This window comes from Falco naumanni, chromosome 7 (assembly GCF_017639655.2).
Source record: "Falco naumanni isolate bFalNau1 chromosome 7, bFalNau1.pat, whole genome shotgun sequence".
Taxonomy (NCBI): domain Eukaryota; kingdom Metazoa; phylum Chordata; class Aves; order Falconiformes; family Falconidae; genus Falco; species Falco naumanni.
Window position 1 is genome coordinate 55,899,515 of NC_054060.1, and position 16,712 is coordinate 55,916,226.

General features: G+C 39.2%; 1 protein-coding gene across 1 annotated transcript in view; it reads left to right on the top strand.

The window, feature by feature from the left end:
* MEIS2 (Meis homeobox 2) overlaps window positions 1-16,712 on the top strand; it is a 175,107-nt gene that overhangs the window by 41,503 nt on the left and 116,892 nt on the right. Inside the window, 1 exon segment of the mRNA XM_040601364.1 lies at window positions 11,490-11,635. Within this exon segment, the coding sequence (XP_040457298.1) occupies window positions 11,490-11,635 (146 nt within the window).

Genomic DNA, 16,712 nt, shown 5'->3' on the forward strand with positions numbered 1-16,712 from the left:
GACTGCTACTTGATTGGTGGGGCTTAGATTTGATCTTATGGCACACATGTCAGTTCTCTAACTGGCTAGGTGAACAGCCTGTCCAGGGGGAAACTCAGTTTTACCCATCTGAACCTGAAGGAAGAGAAGTCTCATAACTTGCCAGGTTTTTTATTTGGGGTCCCTACGTATAGTCAACCCGATCTCCTCTGAGGCAGGAGAGTGGGGTGGTGGAAGTCCTCTGAAGCCCAGCTTGTGGGGTTCTTCTCTAGAAAGAGCTCAGAGACACAAAATCAATCTAGGAAGACTTTGTAGGCACTGCATATTTGTCTTTTGCAACACTTTCTGCTGCAATGAAAGACTTGAAATGAAATTACAGGTTATGAACAGAAAAACAAAGCATCAGGTGTCAGAGTGGGGCTCTGTGATTTTTAGTTTTGTGCTGTGAACTTTTAAGCAAAAAGTGTTATAACAAGTCAGTACCCTGTGGTTTTTCTATTTTTATGCTTTTGTATTTTCTAAATCAAATTCATCAAAACTTTTGTCAAAAGCTTTTCCCCATGTTTCTATGAAATTGTGTGTTGCTCTGTCAGTTCTTTTGATCACTTACAGCAGGTCCAAAGCATCTTATGGGATAGTTTGGGTGCAGAGAGAGAAGGCCATGGCCTTCCCTCCTTTTTCACTTGTTATTTTTACTCACATTATCCTGAAACAGCCCAGTAAAACTATACTGTGGGAGAAAGCAAGTTGCTTGTCAGCCTTTCTGATGTCATAAAGACCTCTTTTGGGTTTTTTTTTGTCAATGAGCTGAAATTCTCTGAATTTCACAGAATTCGCATGTCTGTATGCTTGCTGCTTCTTCCAGTTTGAGGCATTTGGATATTCTTAACTGTATTTTCCCTCCTGGCTGAAGCTAGACTAAGAAACTAGCAGGGACTGACTAGGGGCTTTGGCTTTTAAATGCTTGCTCTTATAATCTATCTGCTGAACTTGAAAGACTAAATGTTTCAAGCCTTTCCAGTAACCACATTCAAGCATCCAATACATATATAGCAGATGAGGTATAGATGGTTTACACTTTACCTTTACGAGGCTTCTTGGAGGAAAAGACTCCTGAAAAATGTTACCCTGAAAATAAATATGGGCAGATCCAAAGCATGTGGTTGTCGTCTAGAAGGTGATTCACCAGTGGGAGCAAGCATGGGATCAAGCCCTTTGTTGTGAACACCAAATAGCATATCACTTACAAACAGTATTAGTTATGTTTCCAGATACCTAGCACACTATATTTAAAGTATGGGCTTTAACTTAAACCTACAAGAGCAGACTGTCAGTGTTCCCACGTAACCCTTCACATTCTGGCATTTTCCAGACTGCCAGCCAAATGAACACTTTAGGAGGAGGTGTGTATATATGTCCGCAGCACCCAGCGGGTTAATCCACCCTACTGTGCATAGGTGTTGGAGCTCTTATGGTATGTAAGACTTGCCAAGTTTGGAGTTGTTTTGTATTTTTTTTCTTCCTGGACTATGTATTCACAGCAAGCATTTCTTCTTATGCTGCTCAGGTGTTTGTGAATGCATATCAAGATGGTACTCTTATTTGTGTTTTACGTAACACACACATTTGTGTACCTTTTATCACCCAGAAAAGCTTTTATGGTTCATTTTGACACTTTTCTATTAAAACATCTTTTTTTTTTTTTTGTTTTGCCTTTCAAGCATTCAGCCATCCTTCATTTTTTAAAATACATTTTAAAATAGACTAATGTGTGTTTTGGACTTGTGGCCTAACAAATGTCCTTTTTATTAACTGATGATTTTAGCTTAGTATCTCTCAGGAATAAATGTCTGTTACATTTCTAGTCCTAACTTTTTTTGGAAATGATAAAAAAATCCTAGTAATGTGTACTTGTATGCAATATTTCAGCTGGTGCTTTTTTAATAGCTAAATAACCCTGAAAAGAGAGGTTTCTAATATGGACAGTACATGGACTCTTGCTGGTGGGCATCATTTTAAAGGATGTCTCCTGAACAAGCAGTTGTGTCCAACAGCATGTTTTCTAAGGTGAACTGCAAGACATTAAAATACATCACAGTTTATAAGTTTTGAAGAGCTGTAAGGAAAACTGAGATGCTCTGATGGATATTTTCCTTTTTAAAACCATTTTTATTCTTAAAGAAACTGCATTAATGATTTAATGAAGAAGAACAGCACAGGATGTTAGCCATCATCTACTTTAAGTTCTCCACATTCTGCTATATATAAACAACTGCAAAATGTTAAAAGTTAAATATTGATGAGACACTATTGAACTTAATTACTTAACTTCAACTGCAGGTAGAATTTTAATAGAGCTTGGCTATTTTGCCCACATTTGATATTATTCTAATGACAAAAATAACAGGAAGCAAATAAGAAATCGTACTTAAAATAAAATATAGCTCTTTAGTGTATACTAACTTTGGTATGGTTGATTGAGAAAACTAAAAACACTATGCCATTTGCTCCAACAGTGATAGAGACCTAAAAAAAGAAAAAGACCTCTGAAAGATGTGCTTTAGGCAAACAAATTTTTTTTTTTTTTATCTCCTGATTTCTTTAATGACTTGTTATTGTTGTCTCAGCTGTAGCCAAAGTCTGCAGCTGGTATCCTTAACAGAATTACCACGAGAATGCTAAAAATATTTCTCTAAAAATACATAAAAAAGCAATTTAAAAAGAACTCCATTTAGACTGCAACACAAGGACATTTTGTGTGACAGTGTTTAGTAGGATGAAAAATTTAAACAGAATAACAGCTATTTACATTCACACTGCAAAGTAATTACCCAAGCAGACAAAATACTTAAACCTAATTTAATAATACTTTCCTTCAGCCTAGGTGCCAAAACCTGGGAGTAAACTTCCCATCTTGTGCTGAGGGGGGAATCGAAGTTAAAACCATGTAGAAACAAGTGCATTGAACATTTCCCCGGTGAGGTACAAAGTGAGTTTTACTTTTACACTGAAGACCATCATAAATCAGCATAAACCACAAGTTTTAATGAGTATATCTCCTCTGGAATTGTGCAGTGCTTGCAATTCTTTGTGAACAAGACAAGGATCTGGCCTTACACTCCTTACTCAGGCAAAACTACCACTGACATTAATGATAATTTTGCTTGAATAGAACAAAGTGCTTGATGGTGGTTATGCCAGCATGAGGGGTGTGAGATTAGGATCAACGTGCAAAAAAGTACAACTTCAAATGGCTGTACCTTTGACTTCCTGAGCTAGCGTTTCCTTCAACTACAAGGATCTTAATTATAACATTTGCTGGTTCAAAGATTAACATTTAGCATTCTGGGAAAGACTTTCTGGACTTTAGTAACCTGATCAGTACGGTCTCCTTTTGGTGTCTGCCTCTTTCTGGTTCTTTGTATTGCAGGGGAGATGATAGTATCTGGCACATTCCTTGGATGACTTGAAGATAGCAGCCTTCTGTGTTTGGGGCTGAAAGATTGTGAACTCTGTGTTAGCAGAAATGCCACACAGGGGAGGTGAATAGAACATTAAAAAAGCTTTAGCTTTAGGTACTGCAGCGCAAGCAGAGTTGAATTTGAGAGCTGGGACTTAAGTGGACATTTGTCCCTGCTTTCTTCCTTAATAAAATCTGAGTGTTAACTGTGGATAAGGGCATTCAAGAGATCACTAAAAATGAATCATTGAATGCCCAGAAGAGCTTTATTATGATATACTATGGAGAACTTTAGAATATACCGTATACTTTTTACGTGCTTAACGGATGCATGTATGAGTTACTATTACAGAAGTAAATTGTTTTGTCCTTTGCTGCAGAAACAAAATGATTTGCCAAATCAAAATAAAACTAATCAAAAACTGGATCTGTGTGGTCCTTTCTGGCCCTGTGTTCCCATCTGATTTTCTTTTGCCCCATGAAAGGCTATTGAGCAAAAAAGCACAAGCTCCAACCAGCTACATTTGTTGTGCTTGTGTGTGTGTAATACATTTTGAAAAACCCTGATACAAATACTAAATCTGGAAAAAATCTCAGTGCAGAAATCCTGACTGGCCAAACTGAGTTTTAAAAAAATACTAAATTTTAAAAATCCCCACACTGATATCAGGTTCCAGGAGTGTGTCCTTGTAGTTAAAGCCAAGAGAGGTCGCTTAGTTCAGTTTGTTTGTCCCAGCAGCAATTAGACTTGAAGGAGTTATTCTGCTGCTGAAGTTCCGCATGGATGTTGCCACTGCCCAGTTAACCAGTGTGAAAATACCATGGAAAATAAATTATTAAACTATACTGTTATTACTAACTTGCCAGCTCCAGAGAAACAAATGCAGCCACATTTACATATGTGTCCATCTGTCTGTTTTTACACTTTATGTCTTCAGCCAGTGGGTGAAATTGTTTTAATCCAAGCTGCAGTCTGATTTTTTTCTTTTTTTTTTTCCTGCTGATATTTTTCTGTGTCTGTGTTATTTGTAGATGGACATGCATATTCTTGACAGTAGCTAGTTCTTAATTGTCCTTTTAAGTAACCTAATCTATCTGGCCACGGTAGTTTTAACTGGAGTAAGCAGCAGAGTTCTCCATGGATAATTTTCGTTAGTTAGCAGATTGTTACCATCTCAATGTTGCTGAAATCCCTAATCTCAGGTCAGCGTGAAGCTGCAGTGGTTACAATCCTGTTGCCTGATGCAGTGTGAATGGAAGTGCTTTCTGTCAGAAACATGTGGTCTCTTCAGTGGAGAGCCTGCGTAAATCCTGTGTAAATAGAGGGAGGCTAACAAAGGATGAGCCCCTGCAGCTCAGAGCATTTGGAGCCATTTGGAGGCTGAATTTGCTAAATGCTGCTTATACCGCCTGAAAAGTTGAAGAGAAAGGAGCATAAAATCCCTTCTTTTTTCTCTTTCTGCTCCTACCCTGGGGGGAGGGTGTTAAGGGCCAGGGAAGCCTGAGGTAAGCCTATGAAGACTGTTTTTTCAGTGCTCTTTTGAGTGTGAAAAAGGTGGCATGGGTCACTGTCCCCTCTTTAATGTCGGAAAACCCACACAGTTAGTAAATGTTGCATGTAAACTAAAGCATTTCATCCCTTCTCCTGCACTCCACGGCAGCGGGCCATGAACTAGTCACTTGAAAATCGCAGAAAAATTTCACTTCAACATGTCTGGACAGTTTAGCACAGCAGGAACGTAAGAGAGATCAGTAATTAGCAGGTTGCTTTACTGTTCCCCTTGTCTGCATTGGAACACTTTTTTCACCTGATGTGAAAAAATGTTGGATTATAATGAACGAACCACAAACCTCCTGGCTGTACAAAAAAGCTTAAAATTTAAACCACTGTTTATTAGTTTTCTCTTTAAAAAGCTAGAAAAATATGTTGCTGGCTTTTGAATATAATCTCTAAGAATTCTCAATTCACTTAACAAATAAACATGAGCTTTAAACACAGACAATTAAAGGCACAAAAAAGCCAGTCTTTTTTCATATTTTTGGACAGGAAAATCATAAAGGGGGAAATGTGAAACATTACAGTTCTGCAAATATTTTTGAAAGATTTGAATCACCGATTTTATAGCATGCATTGCTATAACAATAACATCGATGGAATGTAATTTCAAACTTGGAGTAAATAATCAAATATTTGTAAATGCCTTTTTGGAAAATAAGATAAATTAGTGATTATAGAATGGTGCCTATCCAGAAATAGAAAAGGAACAGTTTTTATTCTGTCTCTTTTTGTCAATACAGTTTAGACACCAGCTACCATACAACTCTTTAAGCCTTTAGCACATATTGCCAGATGGCAATAGGGACTTGCTCCTGACTGACAAACTATGCTAAAATGTGATTAGATCAAGTAGAATAGCTTTGTAGGCGAGATCTGATAGTGGCTGATAGCCCTCTTCCTTTTCTTTTTATTTGAATTTACAATAGTTACTAATGCCTGGATTGTGTGAAATGGGTACGTGTCATCTTCACAGTATCAGCCCAGTGTAATTGCTGGGTTATATTCTGTAAAGCAAAAGATCTTCCAAAAGAATAGCAGCGAGAAGGCCAGCTCTTCATCGCCTCCCTGCTGCTAGAAGGGCAAGAGAAGAACATCTTCTGTAGCAAGAGCAATGACCGTGTTATATGTCTGAACACATAACACATATGTCACTTAAACATATGACCATATGACACCATGAGATGTGTCTGGTATCTCAGAGACACAAAAGGGGAGGGAACGCAGGGGGCTGATTAGAGCAGCTCACTTGAGGACACCTTACTGCAGGATGGGGCAAGTGGTGGCTGAGCATGCAGGTCACCCTGAGACGCCCGTGTCAGGCCTAAACAGCTTCTGATGGCTCCTTTATTCCTGTGGTCAAGTAATTCAACAAAACCAGCACATGTACTGGCAGAGTACTGCTGGCGATGGCACTGATCTGAGCTGAGATTCCTACTTGAACTATTTGTGGTTTTCAAAGAAGTCCCAGGCTTGCCGCCCTTAACCTGTCCTAGCTCAGTTTCCCTAGGCAGTAAGATACAGTAAATAAGTATTGCCTCTACGGTGTAAGGAAACTAAGTCAACTTCCATGAACAGTGATCATTAATAGGAAGACAAAAAAACCCCAACTCACAGCCAGCACTTCATTCAAAGAGCTGTGATCTGCTGAAGCTGTAAGGCTAAAAGCCTGATGATTTTAACAGGGTGGAGTGGAGATAGGGAGTTCTCTTGAAGGGTCTTTGATTCTGGGGCTGACCTTCCCTCTCTATTAGCCCTCCCTACAGCACAGACTGTCTTATCTTCAAAACATATTCAGACACTTCTCTTTCCAGCTTTTTGGCAGTGGTAATTAACCAGATTTTTATCATTTTTATCTGGTGGTGATGTGGATCATATCGCTAAGTTGAACATCCTTATTAATAATGGTTTACAATACTTAATGTGTCCAGATGGACACATTATAAGTACAAACAAATAATTGCAAATTGTGAATATAAGCTGCATGCCGATTCTCCTTTGTTTTGCATTTATATCGACATATTCTACTCCATCAAAATACTGAACTGAAAGATTGTAGAGCAGTTTACTTAAGATCAGCATACTGTACTGCAGCCTTCCTTTTCAGAATCCCTTAACTCAGTTTTCATATTGCTTGCACTATTTTTAGAAAAATGGTGGTGTCTTGTCTTCCCCTGCTTTAGATAGCCTTGCTCTTCTCTCTTGTCCTTTAGCAAGACAAACCATAAAGCTGTAAAGGACCTCTGATGGTAAAGAAACTCAAACACTGTGTCCTGAAATATATTTTCCCAGAAATCACTGTTCTTACTGCTCTGCTTGTTATGATGGTAATAGAAATAATTTCTAGGGTTTTGATCCAGGTTGTTACCAGACTTCTGTGCTTTGGCCCAGCTGAGTTATCCTTTTCAGCTATCATTTTGCATAGATTGGGAATTTATTAGTCATTGTGTTCACGAACGTTGAAAAGTCTAGATGAGCAGCTTCTTAAACAGCACTTGCTTCATCTCTTGCTGGGTCTTTACTCTGTGAGGAACACAAACAAGGACTAGGGCTGAGATAATACTGATAGTGTGGAGGACTGTCAAAAAGGAATTAGTTGATAGGTTGGATGGGCCTTCTGTAGGGCTGGACTGTTTCCTGACGAGTTCTTAGCTATATGAACACCAGGGTCAGCAAGCTAGTCTGTCCAAAGAGATCAGTTTGCAGCAAGTTAAGTCTGAAATTATGATGCAATGGAAAGCCTTCTACAACTATTTTTTCAGTATTTTTGAAATAAGAGGTAGTCTGCTTTGTTTTCAATGCAAAAGAATTTATTTTGTGAGAAGAAACCCTCAGTGCATGCTAAGAGTGTCGGCACACAGAGCTAATGTGGAAACCTAACTTCTGGCTGTGTAAAGAAGACTTGCATCTTCAGCCTCCTCCACAAACCCTTCCCCTAGAAGAGAAGGTCTCTAAGGAACCCTGTGTGGATCACTGCAAAGTCTCTTGTAAATTCTCTCCATCTTTTATAAGAGTTATTGAGACTACTACATAGCATTGATATAATCTTAAACAAGCTGGGTAATACGCCTAATTCTCTACTGGCTTGAATCCTGCATAGTCATTGACACCTCCACAAAGAGAGTGCTGCTTAGGAACTCTCTGCTTCCCTAGAGCAGTGGTAGGGTTTTGCAATCATTTGTACTCTTTGCACAAGAATGAAGGAGTGAACAGTGTGCAAAGCAGGAGAGTCACCCTTCATTTTTTTGCTGCTGCGTGAAAGAGAGAGTCAGTGGGCCAAAATCTAGTCTTAATTTCCCCACCAGAAAACTCGGATAACTGTGCTTATGTAAGTGCAATTTCCATACAAATTAGGACTTGCCTCTACTTTTCTAACAAACTACTATCTAAATCAGGATATGAACAGTTCACATAAGCAGAATCACTTGTAATGATGGTTTAAATTATTTAGATTCCTTCATACAGCATTTAATAATATAGTTAATCCAGTCTGGCATAGAGTAACTTTCATATGTATTTGGTTTATTTCACTTTTGGTAATTTCTTTTTCTTCATTTAAAGTGACTAATGTTTATTTGGATACAGAAAACTAGGATCAGGCCCTCCATATCCAAGAAGTAAATAATTCCATCTTGGAAAAGTCAGTTATGGGCTACTTCTGTGATTTCTTGCCACTAGAAACAGTCTCCACTAATATGAGCAGTTGTAGTCCTAATAAAGTTACGACAATATAGATTAGGAGTATTGGGCCTGTAGTTCACCAGGAGCAACAAATCTTGCTGTATTCATCTTCTGAGGTCGTTTGGAGGTACGATATTTGAATGTCCTTTCATGAGGTTACGGAACAGATTAGGGAGGCACTGACTCTTGCTGCTGTCAGTTTCGACTGCTGATTAAGGTGGGAAGGCAATGGGAGCTTCAGCTGAACTTTCCTCTCCTGGGCTGCTATTAGCTTTTTAAAACTAGGATATTAACAGCCTCTCCAAATGGTCTAAACACTGATTTAGCATGTGGGTGACTCCTGCCGAGGATGCTTTCAAACAGACTATGTCTATGCAGACAAACAGGAATTTGTCCATACAGAAAGCAAACTGGTGCTTCTGCAGAGCGAAAGGATGGTGCAGAGCAGACGTTTTATAGCTCCACTCATCCTATGCATACACACATAGCTTTACATAAAGAGACAAAGATATCTTTATCCGCACGACAGATAGACAAACAGACTGACTGACTTCAAACTTGCACTTTCAGTAGGATTTTTTTTCCTCCCATCTCTGGGTACTGCTTTTCAGAATTGCCTGAGGCTACAGTACAGCACCTCAGATCCCCAAGGCCCATTGCCTGGCTCCTAATAGCCACTCTCCATCTGTGTCACATGAACAGCTGATGAGATAGCTCCAGTGTCTGTATTTTGGAGAGCATATCCACCCAGGTTAAAATGCTGGGGTTGCCAAGGAGCAGTCAGAAGCCATTAGTGTTTGTGAGAATTTGCCTTGCAGCAGTTCCTTGGCATAGTGGAAACTCTGTGTGTGTGTGTGTGTGTGTGCGCGTGTGCGTGTGTGAGAGAGAGGGGTAGGGTGGAATATATGGGGAGGAGAGAGCAAGGGAAAGGAGCGCATTCTAAACAACCAACATGCAAAAGCGAACAGTTGGTTACAGCGTCTAGGGCTTCCGTAATCTCTTTGATTAGTTTGCTGTGATTTGACTCTCCATTCTCTATCGTTAACAGAAACAAACAAACAAAACAAGAAAAAAAAAAAAAGGAAAAGGAGCATGAGAAAGAGAGCAGTGACTTCAGGGTCTTGCTCTGGTGTTTGGGCAGATGGAAAGGAGCTGCTCTGCCTTGGGGCAGGGTGGTTGTAATGAAGTGGCCTGTCAGTCTGTAAATAGTGAGGGTCATCTCTTCCATGTGATGGAGGGTATCACATTGCAGTGAAAATGGAAATGTCAATAAAATTAATCTGCCAGCTCTTTGCTGTGGCTTTTTCTGCCTCTCCAGTCCAAAAGGGTTGGTTTTTCAGAGGGGAGGCAGTGGAAGAAGGGTGATCTGGCACGGGAGGGAAGATGGAGCTGAAATGCAAGTTTTGAAACAAATGGACTGTATGTAGCAGCAACGTATTTCGTTTAGCAGCACTACAGAGCTAGACAAGGCTATAGGAATTAGCTCATGAATCTATAGCATTCCTCAGGAAGCTATGGAGCGTCTAGCTCAGGCTACATTGAGCACAGAGTTTATTGTTTTAGGCTTTCTTGGACAAGGTTTTTACTTAGCATGGGATTTATGGCATTTACTGCTAATGAATGTCTATTCTTAAATTACAAAAACCACCGTCTCAGCACAATTCCCAGATGTCCTTCCAGGACCTCGGCTTCTTAAACACCAGCAGGGAGCATAAACTCTCCACTTCTCTGTTTTCCTCTTTCGTGTGGCTCCGGGCTAATGATGTGTAAGGAAAACACAGCAATCTATAAAGTCTCAGTGCTGTCCCAGTATTCTTCATTTATTTTGCATTTGATTATGCCACAAGTCGGATCTTGTTTCTTTCCTTTTTTTAAAGTTATTAGTTCAAATATTAATGTAGGAATATGGCATATATTGCTGCTCTTGATTGATGCCTTCCCAAAAACAGGAAGACGTGCTCGTATGAATTTTAAGAAAGTAGGGGTCCTGCAATGCCTTGCCAGAAGAGTTTTTCAGATACATAATTTAGATGCCCTCCAGGCAGGCTTTCAAGGCATTTTTGCTGGAGGGCAAGAAAAAATAACTATGACTGTTAAAAGTAAATGATTTTTGCTAATGCACAATTAATGCCAGGGAAAAGCACAGAAGAGAAAGATGTTGATGGAAAGTTCTGATTAAGTGAGAGCTCTACCTTGATGTGCATCTTTTTTTTTTTTAATGATAATAATCACTGATGCAGAGATGTAGAAGTTTTCATGTCATGCAAATGCTATATGCAGGGTCATACTAGGTGTATGTGTTTGTGCGTGCCTATGTATGTGGGTTGGGAGGTGATGGTTATGGGGAGGGGCTCATCTGACAGTGTGTTATGTGCACTGAACGGTGACATGGTTACTGCCACCTCTGCAGAGGGCCTCGAATATATAGACTACAGAACATTTAACTTGATTACTTATAGTACGCATTCAGAATGGTTGTAGGGATGCATTTACAGTGAATGGGTTTTCTTGTGGCAGGTTTTCCCACGTTGAATCCCATAATTGACAAAGAGCTATTGCACTATGTCAAGCACACAATTGTAATTGAATTAATGATATATGCATGTGTGAAATGCAAAATTAGTATTTGGAGAGACATGGTTTCTAATTTTTACATATTTGTATCAGCACTCATATATAATCAGAAACTATGTGTGCCTGATCTAGCAAATCAAAATAAAACTGTGGTAGTGTCTTGGTAATTAATGATCCTTTTTGGCTTCTATATCTTGTTCATTAAATGTCCCCTCCTTCCTGTTTTTCTCTTTGTTGTAGGAGATGGTTTAGACAACAGTGTAGCCTCACCTGGTACAGGGGATGATGATGACCCAGACAAGGACAAAAAGCGTCAGAAGAAAAGAGGCATTTTTCCCAAAGTAGCAACAAATATCATGAGAGCGTGGCTTTTCCAGCATCTCACAGTAAGTGGTGCCCCAAACCAAAATAGATTTCTATTCATGTGCCTAATGAGGTTTATTCATCACTATTAGAAATCAATTGTCCCCATAATTTTTTGGATGATTATTAGGGCTCAATTATTGTTGCTTTTTTTTTCCTGGATTTTTTTTTTCTTGGCTCTTGGAATCATGACAAGTCTGAAAGAAACCTATATATATGTATGTATATATATATACACACATACATGCCTATAGAGAGAAAAAGAGAGAGAGTACAAAGCCTTCGCATGGAACAACACCTACATATAAAGTAACCATTGTTTGCTTTGGACTATTCAAAATGTTCCAAAGGAAAAAAAAAGGGTTTTTTCTTGCTTTAGTACATAGAAAGCTCTGCCTTCTGGATTCTTTATTGCTGGTCTCTGTTTTCACAAACTTCCTGTGTATATGGTGGAAGGGAGAGCCCCAGTCTGTGTGTGCTGACATACACTGCGGATGTTAGAGAAGTCAAAGCAGCAGCTTGCAAACTTGTCGTTGTTACTTTGTGAGAAATGGAGAAGGCTTACAGGTTCCCTAATTCTTCAGCTGTGTAACAAAGAGAATAAGCACCTTTTTAGCTTCTCTTCAAGTCCATTACATTAACAGCTAGCCATATTCACATTTGGGGAAGAGAGATCAAATAAGTTAAAAAGCAATACTCTTCATGGACTATCTTTATCCTGCTTGCAATTGGTTTTATGTGTTGGTGTTCTGTTGACTATTATAGCTTCACTTAGGCATCAAAACACGGTTCCACAGAAAAACTAGGGACACTGGAAACTGGTAAAATTATCAATTGATTTTCCTATCCCTCTCACTGTAAAATTGTTTCTCACTTCTTAAAATGCTAACTGTTATTAACTACCTCTTCTTCTACCAAAGTTTTATAAATTTTCATGGTAGCTGATGTTGGTTACAGTATAATGATTTCAGGACAAGGTACCCGATTTATTTATGATAGGGACTATTGAACTGCTCTGCTAGCAGCACAGCTAAAGGGGGGAGCAATAGATCCACATTTCTAAACCATCATTTTGATGTAAGGACATTAGTAGCAAACTAAGGTGCATTGATCTGGCCTGTGGGGTCAGGATTAGCTGGAATAGCCAGTGTCTCTGCTGGAGTAGTGGTTATTCCTGCCTCCCAGCTATGGCCATTTCAAAGGTCAGGTGCCCTGTACCCACTTGGCTCAGAGGAATTAGACAGAACATGAGTCTCTGGGCTGATTACTTAACCAAAGACAAAATAATGAGTCCTAAGCAAATACTGACTAATTGAAAGGGCTGTAAATCCATTACATATTGGTCAGGGATAATCAGGAGTATTTAATCACTTTTATCTATTCAGGAGCACTGAAGCTGCAACAGCAAAGCCCTGAACCTTGCCATGTGCTTATTATTCTCATCATTATCAAAATTACTTCACAGCTGTTCTTTGCTACATCACCTCAGCTGGAGATTTACTAACCTGTAAAATGTTTTTAATTTGGAAGTCGAGTGAGTGTGAGTGGAGGGTTTTTCATTTTGCTGTAGGGTATCTTTAGAGGAGTAGTACAGGCAGACAGCAAAAAGCAAGGCCACAAATAAACCAGTTTGTTTTGTACATGTCTCTGTGTTAACTGTGTTTCCTTTTATGCAATTTGTGATATCTTGTTTTTTTTCTCCCTGCCTTCCTTTCTCACATACTCCTTGAAAGCATTTGACACATGCTTATTAAACAGTCAACTGCCTCTCGCTCCTCTTGAGGAAAGTCCTCCTGGCTTTTTAAAATCCCTTTTCCTTGTTTCCATCCTCTCTCTCCTGACCCTCTCCATCCTGCACGAATTGAGGAAATTTGCCATCACTGGTGAGGATGGCCTCGCAAAAATCAAATTAAATGAACACAAAAAAGCCCCAAACCTTTTACCATCCAGGCTTTAATGAGTTTGCAGGTGTTGAAAGATTTACTGTGCTGTAATTCTCAGACCTGCAAACTGATAATGGAGACCCCTGACCAGTGCAATGTAAATTCAGAAAGATTCTTGCCATAAACACATGCAGGGAAGGAAGAGAACTCCTTTCTTTTAAAGATCTCACACTTTTTCTCAAATTAGCTTGTCCATTCAAAGCACAGTGCTGGCTGAGCCAGAACGGGGGAATCTGTGATGTACAATTTTATTGTTTCAAGTAAATATCTTTACAATGGACGTCCATGATTCAATGTACATTCCTTCATTACTACTCTAACCTTATTTCAAATTGGTTTGTTCCTCCTTTGTGCTCTATGACCTGTTCTTGTATTACAATAATCCCCTGATGTACCCTTTTTTCTTCCTCTCTCTTTTTTTTTTTTTAAAGAAACTAATTGAATTATCTCATTATTTTAATTTGTTAAGCAAATGTATTTTACATCTCAGGATGTGTTCTTAAAGAAGGAGCTGCTTAGGCTTTGCCCCCTGAATGGGCCATTGGTACATTTTGACATTCATGCATTCATTAAGGAGAGGAACATAAAAGAGCTCTGGTTGTATTTTTTTTTCAAACACCCAACCAGCATGGAGCAACTTTTCCATAAGCCACAGGGGTCTCTCTACATATGTTCTCAACTGCAAGCCATTGTCACCTATTCTGAATACCTCAAAAGGACAAATAAAATACTAAAGGCCAACTGTAGCAATTGTTAGCTGTTAGTCTCAATATGACAAAAATCATTAACCTCTGGTTTCCCTGGAAGGAGAGGCAGTGGCAGTCCATCTCTTATGGCATGGATTAAACTTTAAATTCCTTTAGACTGTCAAATTCAGAGAGTAACTCAGCTCTGACTAATTGAATTTACTTATGATTTTAAATAAAATGCTGTTTTTTTCCTTTATTCAATCAGTTTGCAAACTCCTAAGGTAGCTGATTTTAAAAATTGAATTGCCTAAGTGGCTTTTTTGAAAAGACAGGCACTTGAACTCTGTTGTAGAATGAATGTATCTGACAGGCTGTGTCTTTCAAAACAATTTCTAAACCCTATCACAGCTTCCATTTTGCAGCAACTTTAATTATATTTGAAATAGGATACACATGCATGTTTTTATTGTTGGAAATCAAACGCAAGGAGTAGGAGCTTCTGTCATGTTCTCATTCACTTACTGAGCTCTGTCTTACATTTGGAATTACAACAGTACCGGAAGATGAAAGATCTGAGGATGAATTGGTTGGAAATGTGTATGCTTTTTCTGGATAATATCCAGTGTTTAAGAAAGTAGAGGAAATCCTAGTCTGGTAGTATAAGCTTTTCAATAGTACATAAAGATTACGACATCAGAAAGGTAAACCTGACATTAAGGCTGTTTTTATTTGAGTTCAAAGGTGGTTAAAGAAAAGAAACAGCAAGAAATCTGACCCAAGCCGAGAGTTTATTCATCGCTTTGGAAGACTCCTTTTCCTCTATGCCAAGGAGTCCTTAGTACACTCAATTAGCCTCTCAGACATCTCTGCTTTCCTCCCTCAAGTGCTCCCCTATTTGCCCTGCAAAGAACATATTTGATCATGAAGTGAAAACAGGAAGTGCTCAAATGTATAGACACCTCTAGTTTACACCAATGTTGAGATTAGAATTTCTTACCAGCAGCTATACAGAGCCGCCCCCCCCCCTTTCTCCCGTGCCCTTTTGAAGGATGGAGGACCTTTAAAATGTATGTACATAGTCAGAAGAGAGCAAAGTTATGAAGGAAGTAATTATACCCTTCTATGGACTTGTACCTCTGGTAGTTCAGCCCTTTCTGCAGCGTGGTGTATCGAGGACTACACTTTTGCTACACTCAATGTTTTTTCCTTCTTTTACAGAGCTGGTAGAACAGAGATGCATTTATTCTTTGACACTTACCTGGAGTGATGCCTTTTGTTAAAGTTCTGTTTTGGTTGTTTCTTTTGTTAGTCTGTAAGATGTATATCTCAACTAAAAGTATGAGATATACTGATGGTAGCCTGCAAACGAAACCTTTTTTATGATGGTGCCATATTCCTACCTGGTGGTATTTGGGATGGCTCCCCTAAAGTCAGTGGAGTCAAACGGGTTTTTTGCTTTTTTTGCTAGCTGAAGTTCTGTCTCTTAACATTTGTTTGAACAGTGTCATTTTAGCCTGATTTCTGCAATCTTCTGGCTGAAAATCTTAGTCTTCGAAGTGTCTTGCAGAGTAGATTTTGGTTTCATCTGCTTTGGTATCAGGCTAGAGCAAGGTCTGCTGGAATGTGTTAAAATGAACCAGCCACAGGTCTTGTATTCACCTGAATTAATTTTCATAGCTTGCTGTATTCAGGTGGCCAGATTAGATAATATGAACAGTCTTACTGAAATATCTGTATTTGTGTGGGTGTATCTGAGAATATATCCCTATCATATTTTGATGAATGGCTTACCGAGCTTTTTATACAGGGTGGCTATTTTATTTATTCATTATATTTGATTCTAGAGATGACTGTTGTCGACCCAAGCCAATCTTGGAGCAAGCTTTTAATGGAGCAAGCTTTCAAAACAGTTGAAGCCATCCCACCTTCATAAATATTTCCTCCCATATCATGATTTTAGCGATAATACTTAAAGGAGGGTTAGGAACATAGCTGGCCATTGCACTCCACACTGAAGAGCTTACTTTCCTGTCAAACAGTAAAACAGCTTTCCTCAGAGTCCTGGTCTAGCAGAAACGTTCTTCACATTGCAGGTTTTGCTCTACTTAAAAGAAACAAAAGCAAACCCAAAAATACAACAGACCTTTGCCCAGTTAAAATAATGACAAGAAGGCTGGGACACTCAAGAAAATGCAAGAATGTGAAGACATTCTGGTGAATTTTAGTGCACGTTGGACTGCGCTGTGATGCACTGTGCACTCCCGGGGTACACTGAGGAGGCGGACGATGCCCTCTGATTGTCCTGTGAAATGACCTGCATGTGGGTTTGCACAGCTGCCATTTCTGTGCCATTTCAGTGCACCATGTAGTCAGAGAGCTGGAGGTGCCTAAGGTACGGTTTTATTCCAGGTCTGCCTTTTAAGCTAGACTGGCCGTGTGCTGACTGTGCAGCCAGGTAGTGAGTTGCC